The sequence below is a fragment of the Mus caroli genome, chromosome 1 (genome assembly GCF_900094665.2).
Source record: "Mus caroli chromosome 1, CAROLI_EIJ_v1.1, whole genome shotgun sequence".
Lineage (NCBI taxonomy): Eukaryota > Metazoa > Chordata > Mammalia > Rodentia > Muridae > Mus > Mus caroli.
In genome coordinates this window covers 80,431,462-80,447,737 of record NC_034570.1, presented here as the reverse complement: position 1 = coordinate 80,447,737, position 16,276 = coordinate 80,431,462, and the positions used below count along the sequence as shown (strand labels likewise).

The following is a 16,276-nucleotide window of genomic DNA, read 5'->3' as shown; positions in this document are numbered from 1 at the left end:
CACAACCATCCACAACAAGATCTGACTCCCTCTTCTGGAGTGTCTGAAGATAGCTACAGTGTACTTATATATATTAATAAAATAAATCTTTAAAAAAAAAAAAAAACTTGTTTGTACTCATTAAAAGGGAATTCAGAAGACAGTTGAGCCAAACGAGACTTTTAAATAAGATTGCTTTTCTGATGATTGATAATGCTACAGAAATTTGAGCTATGCAGACAGGGTGGCACACACCTGTAATCCAGCACTTGAAAGGTGGGCACTGAAGCATCAGGAGTTCAAGGTCACCTTCATCTGTCTAGGAGTTCAAGGCCAGCCTGAGTGACAGAAACCCTGTTTCTCAACAAGAAATGGGTTTTAAAGGAAAATATTTCAACCCTTCATTATCTCTATCCCACTACTACTAACCTTTTGATATATTTCCTACTTAATATACATATAAAATCACACAACAGGGTTTAGGGGTTTTATATGTGTATGTGTATTGAGAAAAATAGATGAATAATTATGTTGGTGTCATTAAGAGTTGAGATTTTCAGGAAGCCTGTACTCCTGTATTTGAATTTGAAGATTCTGAATGAATTGCATCTATTTTCTCTTAAAACCTGTATGTTTTCTTGCTTTATCCCCTGCCACAGTTTACAATCTCTAAGCAACTTAGTAGCAGGAAGCAGCCCTGGCACCCAGGGGATAGCTGCTAGCCTTAGCTACTTGATTCTAGACGAAGGAACTGGGGCATCCTGGAGTAAATACTGGTACACGGTCTGGGTCAGTAGAATGCATATGACAAGCTGCAGCATGTCATCACAAAGGACAGTGACGCTTCCTGTAGAGACTGAGGCCCACTTGTTAACGTGGGACGATTGAACATCAGGGAGAATAACTGATATCCTGTGTAAGGAAAAAAAATTAAAAATCAGAAAGGGGTTTGAAGAAAAAAAATGAAAGGAGGTGTGCTTTAATGCCAGTGCTCAGAAGTCTGAAGCAGGAGCATTCTATGTTTGTGGCAACCTGAGCCACACAGTGAGGGCCAGGCTAGGCGGATTATGTACCAGACTCGTTACCTAATTGATACGTAGAGTCTACGTACATGCCCTCATTCACATGCTCACATAATGCAAACCCTGCAAGAAAATACTGGTCACCTTGCCTGTGGTAGATGCTAGGGACCAAAAAGTTAGACATGTTTCACTTCCCTTCTCAAACTAGCCCTCAGTCTCCGGCAGGTGATGAGAAGCTGGTGTTTACGACTCTCTGCTCTTACGTCGGCAGTATCGCTCGGACTCTGCTCTTTAAGATGAGTTTGGTTTAGGACTGTTTTTCCTCAGGAAGTGGATGTTGTTAATTATGCTTTTTTTTCTTTAGTCTTGGCACGTGTTGTCTTATGTTTTACATTGTACTGTGAGGTCAGGGCTTCCCTAGCTCTTTCCAGAGAGTTTGTGTGGAGTGGTTTTGGGTGTTAATTCAGGCTGGCTTCTCTATGTAGGATTCCTAAGTGTATCCAGTACTCAGTCATTCATATTCTGCTTGTCCTCTTAATAAGTGAATTAAATGTTTCTAGCTTTATCTTAGTGTGTGTTTAACCCTTAAGTGGCTGGAATTACAATCATGTGCCACCTATCATACCTAGTATTGTGAACAGTCCTGGCTGAAAGTGGCCGAAACTGTTTCCCCATCTGGATTGCCCTATTTAGCTCCCAGAAGAGAGCTAGCTTGGGAATCATCGAAACTGTGTGTGTGTTTATCCATGAACAGTGAAGTAGAATCAAATTTCAGTTAGTTTCAGGTTCAAAATCTGGATTCTTCCTCCTATGTAGATCAGAGACAGAAAACTAACATTGAGCATAATTGTTTTTACAGTGTTTAAAGATAATGCTGGAGAAGTCAGGTCAGCAAGGTAAGTTATTTACTGTGATAATAAAACCTTACTCACATCCTTTAAAACAGTTACCTGGAAGCTTCATGAAGAATTCTCAAACTGGCTTCTTTCTGTGAGAGTTATGGGAAAATATAGCTAAATTTTGTGCATACATAACAAGTTCTTCTCGTTCTTATTTGCAAATTAAAAGTAACAGCAGATTAATGCTAAGTAAAGATAACCAACATTGGGTCCAGCAGAGGTTTAGCACAGAGAAAGCTTAAGTTTCTACCACCGAGGACTGTTCAGGTCTTTTACTGATTTCCAAAAAAACCCCACAATATCCAAAATTTAATTACACATGTTTATTTCTGTGTTGTAGATTAGAAAATATAATACAAATGAAGAAAATAATAAGTTGAGAATAACTGAAAGTGCTTCCCATGCAGCTTGGCGAGGCACCGTAGTACCAGCTGTAGTTCTCTGCTGTTCCCAAGCTTCTTTATAGGCAGAAGCCCTGGCCCTCTCACGGAGGGAAGCTAATAGACTCTCAATGCGAGACACTCCTGCAGTGCAGTGCAGTACTTTGTTTATCCTGTAGCAGCCTGACAGCCCTACAAGGACCTCCACCTGGTCCCAGTTTGCATGAGGAAGCAGAGGTTTCCAGACTCTAGAAGGTGTGCCCAGACTCTCAGTGGGAGCATTTCTCTGCTTTCAGAGCCCAGCTTCTTGTCATTGTGCAGTGCAGTGAAAATATGGTGTTCACCTGTAACTCATTGATGAGGTTTTAAATGAGTTTTTTTAAAAAATATACTTAAATTATAAGGGCCCAATGTGCTGCCCCATCCCTACAATCCCAGCATTTGGAGGGAGAGGCAAGAAGATCAAAAGTTGTAGACCCCTAGGCATGAAGGCACACCGTTAGCCCCAACACTGTATCAACTTGTCTTAGACAGGGTTTCTGTTGCTGCAAAGAAAACATGATGACCAAAGAACAAGGTGGGGAGAAAGAGTTTGTTTGGCTTATGCTTCCACCTTGTAGTCCATCATTTGAGGAAGTTAGGACAGGAACTCACACAGGGCAGGATCCTGGAGACAGGAGCTGATGCAAAGGCAGTAGAGGGGTGCTGCTTACAGGCTTGTTCCGTGGCTTGCACAATCTGCTTTCTTACAAAGCACAGGACTGCCAGCCTTGGGATGGCACCAGGGAAGCAGAAGCAGGCAGATCCCTTAAAATTCCAGGTCTACATAGTGAGTTCCAGGACAGCCAGAGCTATGTAGAGGCCCTGTCTCAAAAAACAAACAAAAGTTCCAAGCCAGACTGGCAACATAGCAATGCCCTACCACAAGACAACAAAAACCAAAACAAGAGCTGATAGTGTATGTCTGTGGTAGAGGCCTTCCCTAGCGTGTGCAAAGCCCTTGATTTCATCCTCCACTTCCTCCTGCCCCACTAACCCCTAACAAGAAAAAGGAAGAAGGAAGATAGTTGACAGAGCTTTTTGTTTGATTGTTTGTTTGTTTTTGTTTAAAGATTTATTTACTTACTTTACGTATGTGAGTCCACTGTAGCTGTTTTCAGACTCACCAGAAGAGGGCATTGGATCCCATTTTACAGATGGTTGTGAGCCATCATGTGGTTGCTGGGAATTGAACTCAGGACCCCTGGAAGAGCAGTCAATGCCCTTAACAGCTCAGCTATCTCTTCAGCCCGATAGCTGACAAATCTTAATGTGTTTAAACCAGAACTAACAGCTAACCAGGTTCTTAGAAAGAAGGGTACTGTACAGAATCAAAGTTAAAGCTCTCTTATTTACCTGAAGGCAAATATAAGAAATCAGTATACCTCTCTTACTCTCTTACCTCTTATTCTCTTTTCTTACTCTTGCCCTCTTGCTCCCCCTCTCTCCACATGGGCCATGGCCACCCTCTGCTTCTTTACTCTCTCCCTCTCTCTTCTTTCAAAATAAATGCCTTAAAACCAAAAAAAAAAAAAAAAAAAAAAAAAGAAGTCAGGATACCTTTCCTGTTAGGTATATTTATCAACATTGTTATTCTTTTAATAACCAACCAAGTTTTTAAACTTGCCCCATTCAACATTTTCCTCACACACACACAAAAAACATTTTTAAAAAGCATCTGTCATTTTAACAGGGTAGTCAGTCTACTGAAAAACAAGACTCTAATCAAACTCTAAGTCAAAATGTATTTAACTCACACCCACTTCATGAACATGCCTCTCAGGAAGTGCTGTCTACTTTTGTTAGATTAATTGCTAAGTCCTTGAAAACCCAAGAAATTTCTCAGGTGCGGTAGCAAATCAAATTCAATTTCCTAGAGCTTTCAGAAAAGATTTTATACTTAGAAGTGTGTGTGTGTGTGTGTGTGTGTGTGTGTGTGTTCTGTGTAATCGGTATGCATGTTACAAAGCTACCAAGTAACCAGTGTAGCATAGCAGCACGAGCACTATGGTTGCATGTTCTTTTCGGTTGTGCTCAGCTAGGCTGTGTGTGCTGGACTCAGGAGCCTGCTCAAAACAGCTAGGTGTTGCTCCTGGGCTACATCCCCAGTGAGTATATGGTTTTGATTCACAAGTTTTTGCTGGGAGAAAAGCAAACTAAACAGATTGAAGGACCAACTTAATATTTTTCATATTGTGGAGGACATAATTTTCAGACAAAAAATGACTGTGTGCTACTAGATGGAGCCTCATTTCATACCTGTTGTCTCTAGGAGTTTGTTCCTGGCAAACTCTTATAGTGTCTTCTCTAGTGTTCTTCATCTTGCTGCTAATTCCTTCCTAGGAGAGATGTGGCACTTAAGAAAAATGGATTGGTGCTATGAAGCTGGTGAACCTTTATGTGAAGAGGTAAGAGCCTTTCTCTACGTTTTCCAAATATTTTACCTTATTACTATATTGTGTGTGGGATGGGGAGGGGGAACATGCCACATGTGCCTAGCAGGCATGTGGTGTCTAAAGGACAATTTCATGCAGTCAGTTCTCTCATTCTGCCTTTATGTGGTGGGTCCAAGTTCTCCTGGCTTGGTAGCAAGCTCCCCTACCCACTGAGCCATCTTGCCAGCCCATCTCTTCTACATTTTACTCTTAAAAATGGTTAAGCTTATTCCATAGTTTCATACACAATTCCCTCTTCCCATTGTAGAAGCAATTCTAAAATAAAGAAAAGTTTTATTCTTTCTTAGCATACAAAAAAACCCTCTATAAATGTGTCTATTTATGTTCACTTTTTCCCACTGGTTTTCTGATTATGGCAAGTGTGGGCTAGGTAGGAACAGTCTGACATGAGTGGTAAACCCTCTGGTGGGCAGGAACGCTTGAGGAGTAGTTCAGAGAGCAGATGGCACGAGGATGCCGGAAAGCTTTTGAAGACATTTGAACTCCAACCTCCAAATACTTTGATCACAAATGTTTCTGTAAGTAAATGTCTCTACATGGTCCAGCAGCAGGAAAGATTCTGTCTAAACAGTTGGAATCCATGTAGTCTGTTGGTTGGTCTTAAATTGCATCAGACCTCCTTATCTACACTCAGCAGGTAGCCAAATGAAGCTCTGGCATCTTAGACAGCTGTGGTCAGCACTATCCCCCGCCTACCTTCCTTCCTGCTGTCTTGGAGTCAGCACAGTGGCCCTGTGTGCCTTCCCCTGTCTAGGGATCAGCAGTGGTTTATGTTTTTAAAAAGGCACAACTGGGCTTTCACTGAGACACTTTACCAGTCAGTAAAGTCCACTGAGCACCCGAGAGAGAAAGAAGCAGGTCTCAGAGAATTCTGAGGTGTTAAAATTAGGTAGCCTCTTAGTAGTCTGTGGGTCCGAGTTCTACCCCGCAGTTGGGGTGTGTAAATACCACTCTGGCAGACAAAATGGGAGGGCACTAGGCTACATTGGGGTTTGCGGGTGGCAGCTTAAGATGTGGGGCCCAAATGAGAAACAGCACAGGCTGAGGGGGAGAAGGCAGGGTTTCACAAACTCCCAGTGTCCAGTCACCACTGGGAACCATATAGAGTTGGGAATGAGGGGGCCACCCAGGCTGGCCATAGGAGTAGGGGAAACTCCAGCTTAGCTCAGGGGTGAGTTTTCGTGTCCGAAGGGCAGAAGGAGCCTTCTGCAGGAGACTTAAGCAGCATGGTTCTGTATGATGAAGGCTTCCCCCACAGCAGTTCTTGATGAGAGGGACAGTCTTTTTCCAAACTGTTTATTCATTGTTCATCTTGGAAAATTGGTCCCTATGACTTAGTCAGGGTGGGCCAGAGATTAAAGGGAGTGTCTGGGAGGGGAAGCTTATTGGCTAAACCCTTGGGCTGGCCCATCTAGATAACTCATTAGCATGGAGAACTCTGTTCTGTGCTAAGTGACTAGTGGTCACAATCCTCATGTGAGGTGTCACGGTCACATGTTCCAGGGCAGTAGCCGGGTTTGAAGGTAAACGGCGTGTATACCATTCTCAGATACGAGAAGTAAGGATTTCTGAATCCGCTCAACCATTCCAATTTTTGTCTGGTGACACAACTTGCCCCACAACTGTCTGTTTTTCCAGAGACAGGCTATTACTACAAACCCAGGCTGGCCTCAGACTTCCTCCCTCCTGTCTCTGCCTTTCAAGTGCTGGGATTACAGGCATCCACCACCATGCCTGGGTATTTTCTTCATAATCAGTCCCCAAATCAGTATTAGACAGTTCATCTCAAAGCTCATAGTTTTCAAAGCTGAAGTCCCTTTCAAACTTGGCAGTCTCTTCTCTGTCTCTCTTAGATTTAGCCCTGGCCTTCAAAGGCCCACTGGCCTTCCTACTCCCCGTGCCCCTTTCTCCTGCAGAGCACCACGCGCCGCCTGGCCTTGACCTTTCTCCTGCAGAGCACCACGCACTGCCTGGCCTTGAGAGTTGTTTCCTGTTCGCTACAGTTCTTCTCCAGCTTTCCTGGCCTGGCAGGCGCTCCCCACAGAGCCCTCATACATAGCCCAAACCACCTTCAGTGCTCATTTCTGTCTGTCCTGCACCCCAGGCAGTGCTCACTCCTCTGCCGTGCTTCACGTCCAGCTGCCTGCCACCCGATGCTATGCACTCGGACCTTCCTGCCTCTCAGCTCTTGACTGTTGTCAGCCCTGACTTTCCCTTTGTTCCTCTTTTTATCTCCACCCCCCACTCCTATCCCCTGACAAAGTTCTTTATCTTATTTCCTCTAGTTTCCAAACCCAGCCTTTTTTTCCAAGAATCACTGACATCTTACATTCCACAAATCGTTGTCTCTTTCCTCAGATCCTTTGTGGCTCTTCTGTTCTGTGCCCATAGCTTAATACATAATGGTATCTAATTCATAGTCTTCGTCTTATCTCCTTTGTCTTCAGTGTCTGCTTGGTTGTTTATTTCTTGAAGATAATAGAAGTAGAAGACTTTAAAAGATCCAATGGTCTCTTTGTTCATTTCAGAAGTGACAAAAAGAATTTCTGTTTTCCCAGGATGCAACACTGAAAGAGCTTATGATACGCTCTGGGGATACTTTGCTTGTAACTGAAGGGAAACTTCCTCCTCCGGTAAGATGCTGTTTCTAAATGGCCGTTTTGTAAGTAAGTTACTGTTTTCTGATTACTATGATAATGGTGAATGAGAAAATATAGGCAGTCATTAAAAAAAAAATAGACAGCTTTGCAAAAAATCTTACCAGTCAGTCAGATTTCCTTCCTAATTTCTAAATAAAATTAAAATAGCTCTATGTAAAATATAATTAAAATCATTATATATTATATATATGTGATTAAATTAAAATTATATTTAAAATCAGTGATATAGAGAATGTTATTTCTTCCATTTTTATATTTAACTTATTTTTGAGACAGAATTTCACTATATACTCTTGGCTGGCCTGGAACTTGCTAAATAGACCAGGCTAGCCTTGAACCCAAAGAAATCCACCAGCCTCTGCCTCCTGAGTACTGGGCTTTAAAAGGTGTCCACCATATCAGGCTTTATATTTAATGTTTTAACCCCATCAAAAGTCCAGAAATTACCATTACATCAAAACTAATAATTTACTGCTCTTTAATTTCTTATATTTTCAGTGTTATAAATTCATCTTGTTTTTAGTTTTTGCTTTTTTAAAACGTTTATTTTATTTATTTTTTGTGTATGGATATTTGCCTGTATGTATGGCTGGATACCATGTGTGTGCCTATTGCTCACGGAGGCCAGAAGAGAGTACCAGATCTCCTGGAACTGGAGTTACAATTGTGGGCTGCTATCAATGCTAACATTTTGTTTTATCTTTTTGCCTAAAAAATACTGGTGCTAATTCTGGTCCCCTGAGAAAGCACTGATCCATAATTAGAATTTGGTACTTAAATTCTCTAAAGTAGGATTATTAAATCAAGAGGTATGTATGTTTTTAGAAGACCTTTTTAGTCTGTATTGCTAAAGTGTTTTCCTGACACATTTCAAATAACAGTCCTCTTAGAAAGTGAAAGGGCTTACTTTACTATGTCCTTGTGTGTCCGTGTGTGCGTGCGTGTGTTCGTGTGCATTGATGCACATGTGGGGAATGTTTGTATGTTTGTGGACATATGTGGGGGACATAGTGTTCACATGCATATTGAAGCCTACAGTTGACATCAGTTATTATCCTTTTCACTGTATGTACTGAGGTATCATCTCTCATTGAACTTGAAGCTGGCCAAGTCAGCTAGGCTGGCCAGTCAGCTTGTCAGGGGCAGCTTGTCTGTCTGCATAGGCACTAGGGTCCAAACTCAAGTTAGACTTGCAGCAAGCACCTTATCCCGAGCCTCTGCCCAGCCTGTTGTGATGCTTTTTCTTTTTCTTTAACAAGCGTTCCACATCACTGCTTTTCTTTATTCGTTTTTAATGCAAAAAGGCAAAATGATAAAGCAAAATGTTTCCAAATTCCAATATTCAGATAAATGACATTTACTTATTAGAAAATTCAGGCAGTATAGAAAGCTGTTTGTCAAATGATAAAGCTCTAAAATGAAAAGCAAGAGTCCTATCCATGTCTCCCTTGTACATCCTCCTAAGAAATGCTGTGTAGCCAAGGATGGTCATCCAGTGAGGTTGGCACAGGAGGACAGTGAGGCCCTGTCTGAGGGGAAAGGGGCTTCAGAATTTGCATATGTATAAGCTGCGAGTTACGGAGGATGCACATCCTTTATGCTCTCCCCTGAAGGGTCACATCCCTTCAGTGTTTTAAACTCATGTTCCATGTTTGGATTCATTTACCATATCTCAAGGATCCCATATGGGATCTGCTCTTTTATTCATAATTTCATAGAGTCCTATTGAACTTTGCACAATGATCTTTAAATGTTTGAATAGTTGATATAAAATTCCAAATATCTAAAATGTTGAGCTGACAAAAGTTGGAATGTCCCTTCTCCCCAGCCTTTACCACCTCAGTCCTCTATAGTGGCGTCAAGTTTTCTCTGTATTCTCCAGAGGTTTACACTTTGTGTGCATACACTCTAGTATGTGTCTTCTATGTATACAGTATACATGTATATGCATGAGTACTTTTCATTTGCATAGATGACTATATTCTGTGTACCATATTTTGTGTATAGCCCAGGCTAACTTTAAATTCATGTCAGTTAGCTTCCCAGGTTCTGGAACTACAGGCATGAGCCATCATGCCTGACTTTCCCCTAGTTTTTTTCATTCATATTTAATGTATAAGCATGTGTTCTATCAGAACATATGAAGTTATCTCATTCTATAGTAACTACATGGTAGCCCACTGTGTGGAGGTATTTGTGTTGTGTGTGCTGGAGACAGAAGTGAGAACCTTGCATGTGCTAATCTCTCACTCTGCTGCTGAACTACATCCCTGGACCTATAATTTATCTCACCAGTCTCTTCTCAAAGAACACTGTAGAAAGTGTATATATGAGGGCTGGAGAGATAGCTCAGCCATCAGCATGTACTGGTTTTACAGAGGACCCACGTTTGGTTCCCAGCACCAATAGCAGGAAGCTCACAACTGCCTGGAGCTATGGAAGTAAAGACTCAGTCTTAAAATGTTCTGTTCTTCAGGGTCACTTGAAGATGCCCATCTGGTGGTACCAGCCTGCAAGGCTGTCAGGACACTGTGAGAGTCTGGACCACTTAAACTGTGCCTTTTCTCAAGGTAGCAGCTGGAGGGCTGCTCCCACCCAAGGTAAGAACAGTGCTCTTAAGAGTCAGGTGCAATACTCACATCAAAAATGTTCATGTTTGGGACTGGAGAGATGGCTCAGTGGTTAAGAGCACTGACTGTTCTTCCAGAGGTCCTGAGTTCAATTCCCAGCAACCACATGTTAGCTCTCAACCATCTGTAATTGGGTCTGATACCCTCTTCTGGTGTGTCTGAAGGCAGCAAGTGTACTCACATAAATAAATAAATAAATAAATAAATAAATAAATAAATAAATAAATAAACAAACAAACAAACAAACAAACAAACAAATCTTTTTTTAGAATGTGCGTGTGACTTTGCAGAGGACCTGAATTCAGTTCTCATCACACATATGGTGGCTCACAATCATCTGTAACTCCTGTTCCAGAGGATCTGACCCCTTTTTGCCTCCTCAAGCAATGGTGCACAGATTGCTTTCAGGACACACACACACACAAAGTTGAAAATGAAAATCCAGTTATTCCTTTTTAACATGATTTCATACTAATATTCATTATTAAGCACTGCTTTGTAAGCTCTTTGAAGTGCTATAATCTTAGCAATTGCCTATCCTGTCATGATAACCACATTGATGAAAACATGGTGGAGGAAGGGCAAATAAGCCTCAGACTTTACAGTTTTCCATCATTGAGGGAAGTGTCAAGATGGGAACTCCATCGGGAACCTGGAGGTAGGAACTGAAGCAGAGACCGTTTAGGAAATCTGCTTACCACCGACTTGCTTCTTAGGCTCACATTTTGCTAACTTCTTACAGAATCGTCTGCCCAGTGGTAGCACTGTGCTCAATCAGGAAAATGTCCCATGGGCTTGCCTACAGGCAGTCTGATGGAGACGTTTTTCTAAGTTGAATTTCCCTCTTCCCAGATGACCTTAGTTTATGTCAAGTTGACCAAAAAATAAACTAGTGCAGAGATCTTGAGTATTACTAATACCTGGTACTTTTTCAAAGACCTTTTATGTAGCAGCTCTCAAGAGCCTCAGAGCAACAGCCCCACTTACTGTCATGGGCCACATAATTGTGGCTTCACCATTCCCATGACCACAAGGGCAGGAACCAGAGCTGGAGTCTAGATACACACTGCCTATAGTCTGGGGCCTTTCTGAGTATACCAAAGACCCCAGGAGCTGCTCCTCAGGTGCCATCAGCTGAATTGTTGAAGTACAGGAAGCATAAACTCATGCTCATGCATGCTCATGATGCAGCTCATGCATCACAGTGGACACTGAGCTCCACCAGAGGAGGACCTGCCTTTGCCTTTGCAGAGTTCCCTTCACTGTAGAGAGTGTGCGTCCTCACTGGAAGTGTGGGTAAAGGGGATACGTGTGTTTTAGCAGGTCCGCCTCTTTAGGGATAATGTAATTGCAACATCTTATAACCATATAAGACGTTTGTTCATATGCCTTAAACCTGCACAATGAAATGAATGTAAGTCAGTCAAATTCTTCTCTCCTAAGTGTCAGCTGTGGCATCTGCAGAGAATTATTCTGATTAGATTATATTAGTTCATTGTCAGTTCTAATGATATCTAGGTGATGGACTAGAGGGACTGGAGGGATGGCTCAGTGGTTAAGAGCACTGGCTGCTCTTCCAGAGGTCCTGTGTTCAGTTCCCAGCAACCACATGGTAGTTCACAACCATCTGTAATAGGATCCACTGTCCTCTTCTGGTGTGTCTGAAGACAGCTACAGTGTACTCACTCACATACTGTAACATCTCTTTTTTAGTAAAGGGAAAGGTTGGCCTTGGGTAGTGTCTCTGTATCACAATGGAACTGTTTCAGTCTTTAGATTCTGGTAAGCTGGAATTGGTAGAATGCACTTGTACTCCCCATTCTCATGAGGCTGAAGCAAGAAGATTAAGATCAAGGCCAACCAAGGACTACAGAGTAAGACCCTCTCTCTAAAAGCAAGAATTTAACAAAAAGCCACGCAGGAAAAGAACTTGATTTAATTATGTACAATCAACCTATAGTTTCTTAGTATGTGTTCACAAGGTATTCCATAGTAATTAAAGAACTATAAGTAAAACAAAAATTAGTATGGATATTCTGAGCCTAAATTTTAGTTAGTAGTGTTTTCCATGAGAGAACATTTGACATGCTGCTGCCCCCCTGCCCCGTTGTTTTGTTTTATTCTGGTTGTAATTATTGTGTGTGTTTATATGCATGGGGTGTATGTGGGAGTTGTAAGATAGCTTGGTGGAATTGGTTCCCTCTTTCTACCTTCACATGAATTTGGAAACTTGAACTCTAGTTAGCAGTCTTTCACAGAAAAGCACCTTTATCTGCTGTGTCACATCACTGGCCACCAAATTTACCTTTTTTGAGACAGGATCTTGCTGTATAGCCCTAACTGGCCCAGACTGTAGGTTAGAATGACTCCGACATCAGTGATCTTCCAATGCCTGCTTCCAAGTACTGGATTACAGGCATATGCCACCAACTAGGTGGTATATTTTGGTTTGGGTTTTCTTTTCTTTTTTTTTTTTTTTTAAGATTCATTTATTGATTATATGTAAGTACACTGTAGCTGTCTTCAGACACTCAAGAAGAGGGAGTCAGATCTCATTACGGATGGTTGTGAGCCACCATGNGATGGTTGTGAGCCACCATGTGGTTGCTGGGATTTGAACTCTGGACCTTCGGAAGAGCAGTCGGGTGCTCTTACCCACTGAGCCATCTCACCAGCCCCCGGGTTTTATTTTCAAGATACAAGTCTTGTTAAGACTTGATTCATTCCATGAATATTACTGAGCCTTTTCCATATAGAGTCCATCATAACAGACATTGGTAGATAAACACCAGAACAGTCTGTCTCCTCTTACAAAGCCTGCTCTTAAATATGCACACACACACACAGGGAAATACACAGAAAAATGACAAGTTCACATAAGTGTTCTGAGAAAGAAAAGAACATAGAGTATCCTGCCAGTAGTCTTCTGTGAGGCAGGGGGAGTGGGGCAGAGCAGCCAGCAGGGAGAGGGTATAAGTGAGTGGTCACTCAGGGAGAAAACATAATCCCTGAAGCTGAGTGACAGGGAAGTCATAAGCACATGCAAAGGACCTGGGTTAAGGCTTGGAGGTTAAGTGAGCCTGTTTACAGTCCAAGAACATGTCAGGATACTTCAGAAACATGAGGCAAAGTTAGATTACCCAAATATTCATCTCTGTCTTTTCTGAAGGTGCTCCTGGCCCCGAGCCTGCAGAAGTCTCTCTCCTCTACTTGGGGGATATAGAGATCTCAGAAGAGGCCACATTGATGGAACTGAAGTCTCAGGTCAGGCCCCTTCCTGCAGCACACTTTGGTGTTGATTTGGCTTCTTCCAGGGAGATATTAATTAATCTATTCTTCTATTTCCTCTTCCCCCAATTACAGTCTGTCCTGATATGGCATGTGTTATATGCCATGGTCAGGGGTAAGTACCAACAGGCAGCCCACATTCAACATAGACACTTCTGTATCTGTTGGTGCTGTTGCCCGGTGGTTTCCACTCACACAGTTCCCACAGGCATGCTGTGCTTGTGTTTGGATTGGTCCTCAGAAGCTCGTGGCTTAGTTCCTTTTGACTCTTTAGGGAAACATGACTTCTTGAATCATTTTATAAAGCATTCCCTTTAGCTCTTCATTTATACTGTTTGTACATTGTGATCCACTTGTTAAATGTCATCAGTTCCAAGCTGTGTTGTATGAGTTTTCCTTAGTCAGCAGAGAGCTATCTGTATTAAGATCCTAACTTGGGTATTCTGTTGTCTTGTGTGTCACATCTCACCATACAAATGGGAAGGCTGGATGACGGATAGCACACTGTGATAGAACGGTATCTTGTCCTGCTAGACTGTGGTAGACATGGCAGTTACTAAAGGGACAGATGCAGGACCTAGTATGACCTGCAGTGGCATCTTTTGTATCCCCAGAGAATAAAATAACCCTACTTAACCCTGTCTTGAAAAACCAAAAAAAAAAAGAAAGACTTAAGCTCCATTTCCATGAAAACAAATGGGAAGACCTTTTTATTCCTTGTACTGAGTTGGAAGAAAAAAGATGGCCATTTTTAGGTTTAAAAAGCTGAACAAAGGCTGCTTTCTCTACTTCATCCTCAGTATAAAAGGTGCTTAAAGTTACCTGAGCCTATAGAATTAGAGCACACAGTGTGTGCCTTCCTGTTGGAGCCAAAGTCTTAAGTATTTCAAAACCAAAAATTCTGTCACTGAAGATCAGTCCATGTAGATAAGAGCTGAAGAAGAACTTTTGCTTTGTTTGAGCAGGCTGTGCACATATGAGTCACACCCGTGTAGAATTGGTTACGTGGCTTTGTAAAAACATGATTAGGAAGTTTCTCAATTCTAATGTAGTGGCCCAGGCCTTTAATCCCAACACTTGGGAATAGAGGTAGGTGGATCTCTGTGTGTTCAAGACCAGCCTGGTCTACATAGTGAGTGCCAGAACAGCCAGGGCTACGTAGAGAGATCCTTGTTCAAAACAACAGTGGTAGTTTTTCAGCCATGAGTGCCAGTACAGTACTGTAATGAAAGTACAGTATCCAAGTACAGTGCGGTAATGTACAGTATCCAAGAGGTTGAGCAGGAGGGTTACCCAGACTGGGCTGGAGAGCAGGAGCCTGTCTCAAATTTTAAAAATAATAAAATAGGGCTTTTTAAAACTTGGATTTTTCTGGTCTATTTCAGTGGAAAGGAATATAAAAAGTACCAGGATTTTCTTCATTTAAGGCAGATACTTTGGTAATGTTTTGACTTTTTAAGACAGGATCTGATGTATCCCAGGCTGCTCTGGAATACAAACGTAGCTAAGGATAATCCTCCCGCCTCTACCTCCCAAGTGTTGTGGTTGTGGGCGTGTCCTGCCACAACCAGCTCTCCTGTCCTTTCTAATAGATTGATTTATTGCCCCTGACGCTGAGGAGTCCATCCCCCAGAGTCAGGTAGTGTTTCATTCAGATGCTCTCAGGAACTTTTAAGCTCAGTGGCAATACGTCTATTTCTTTTCTAGGCCTTGGCCTTGCCTTCTGTTTCGAAGCTCGCTGTCCAGTCCACAGCCCTGCTCAGAGTCTGGACAGTGGAGAGCAAGCGCCCCAGCAGGCTCTTGCGCACTAACTGGCGGCAACTCAAGTAAGTGTCTCTGGATTCCTGGTCACTGTCCTGCTGCCACTGTAGGGAGTGAGATGGGCCTATGAGGGCCATGAGTCAGATTATCCCAGGAAACCCATCCCTAGGAACTTGTCATTTGGATAAGCTTCTTGCCCAAGTTAACTCTAGGAGAATATCAGCCTCCATACTAAGATCAGACACAGAGCATTGTGCATTTTCTAGAGACCACATGATCATAACTTAAAGGACTTCAGAGTGATGTGGCAGTTAGTGAGCCCTCTGATATTCAGGACACACATGACCAGCTGCTCCACCTCCAGAAATCTTAGTGGGCATGTTTGGGGCATTTGATTTCTTTTGGCAAAAGCAGCCCTAACACATTCTCTCATGTCTGTCTGATTACCAACCAAAAAGCAACGCAACCAACCTGCGGGAGGGCTGTTTGAGTGGCATCTGCCCATCTTCAGAGCTGGGCCTTCCTGTGTGGTGAGGAGCCACTGCAGTGTTATACTCTCCTTTTCTGAAAGCCTGAGTGCTTGGCTGCATCATTCAGAAAAGCAGTCCTTTTCTTCAGGAAGATACTTGGAATTGGGATCTGGGGCTTGCAGGAAACCTAGTGACTTACTCAGTTGCTCCATTTCAATCCCAGGGAGTACAGACTGGGCCGGAAAGCAGAGCTCTGCCTAGAGCTCCTTCAAAAAGAGGAGGACTTGGGGTAAGGAAGCCTGCTGCACATCCCCACAGAGTGGTGGTTTTCCTGATCAGAAGTGTGCTGTTTCCCCTGCTCCTGAAGTGTCCCACAGTTCTGCATCTCACTGAAGCAGGAGAAGCACCAGAAGTTTAAGGTCAGCCTGGGCTATCCAGCAAGAACCTGCTTCAAACAAACAAACAAAATTGTATTCTAGAGATCTGTATGGCTTTCCTATAACTCACTCTGGTGTAACAACATCAACTGTTAGTTTTTCTGTCATACCCAAGGCGTTACTGAGCACTTGACAACCTGAGACATTCGCATACAGCCCTCCCCGGGGCATGTGATTTATAATGCCACCCATCATTCTGTCCCTGTACTGCCTTCTTCCCAGTGTCTGCTGATGAGACTCATTTTCCCACTGTGT

At 42.6% G+C, this 16,276-nt stretch overlaps 1 protein-coding gene across 4 annotated transcripts in view; it reads left to right on the top strand.

The window, feature by feature from the left end:
- Positions 1 to 16,276, top strand: part of Usp40 (ubiquitin specific peptidase 40) — a 50,025-nt gene that overhangs the window by 26,952 nt on the left and 6,797 nt on the right. Inside the window, exons 15-22 of one of the 4 annotated variants that reach the window (XR_003837435.1) lie at positions 1,861 to 1,897; positions 4,663 to 4,727; positions 7,334 to 7,408; positions 9,912 to 10,035; positions 13,235 to 13,329; positions 13,429 to 13,468; positions 15,061 to 15,179; positions 15,808 to 16,003. Coding sequence is in view for 2 of the 4 variants with exons in the window: in XM_029480991.1 (XP_029336851.1) it covers positions 1,861 to 1,897; positions 4,663 to 4,727; positions 7,334 to 7,408; positions 9,912 to 10,035; positions 13,235 to 13,329; positions 13,429 to 13,671 (639 nt within the window). In the remaining 2 variants the exon portion in view is untranslated. The other 3 variants (XR_002378360.2, XM_021167449.2, XM_029480991.1) reach the window with 3 other exon arrangements.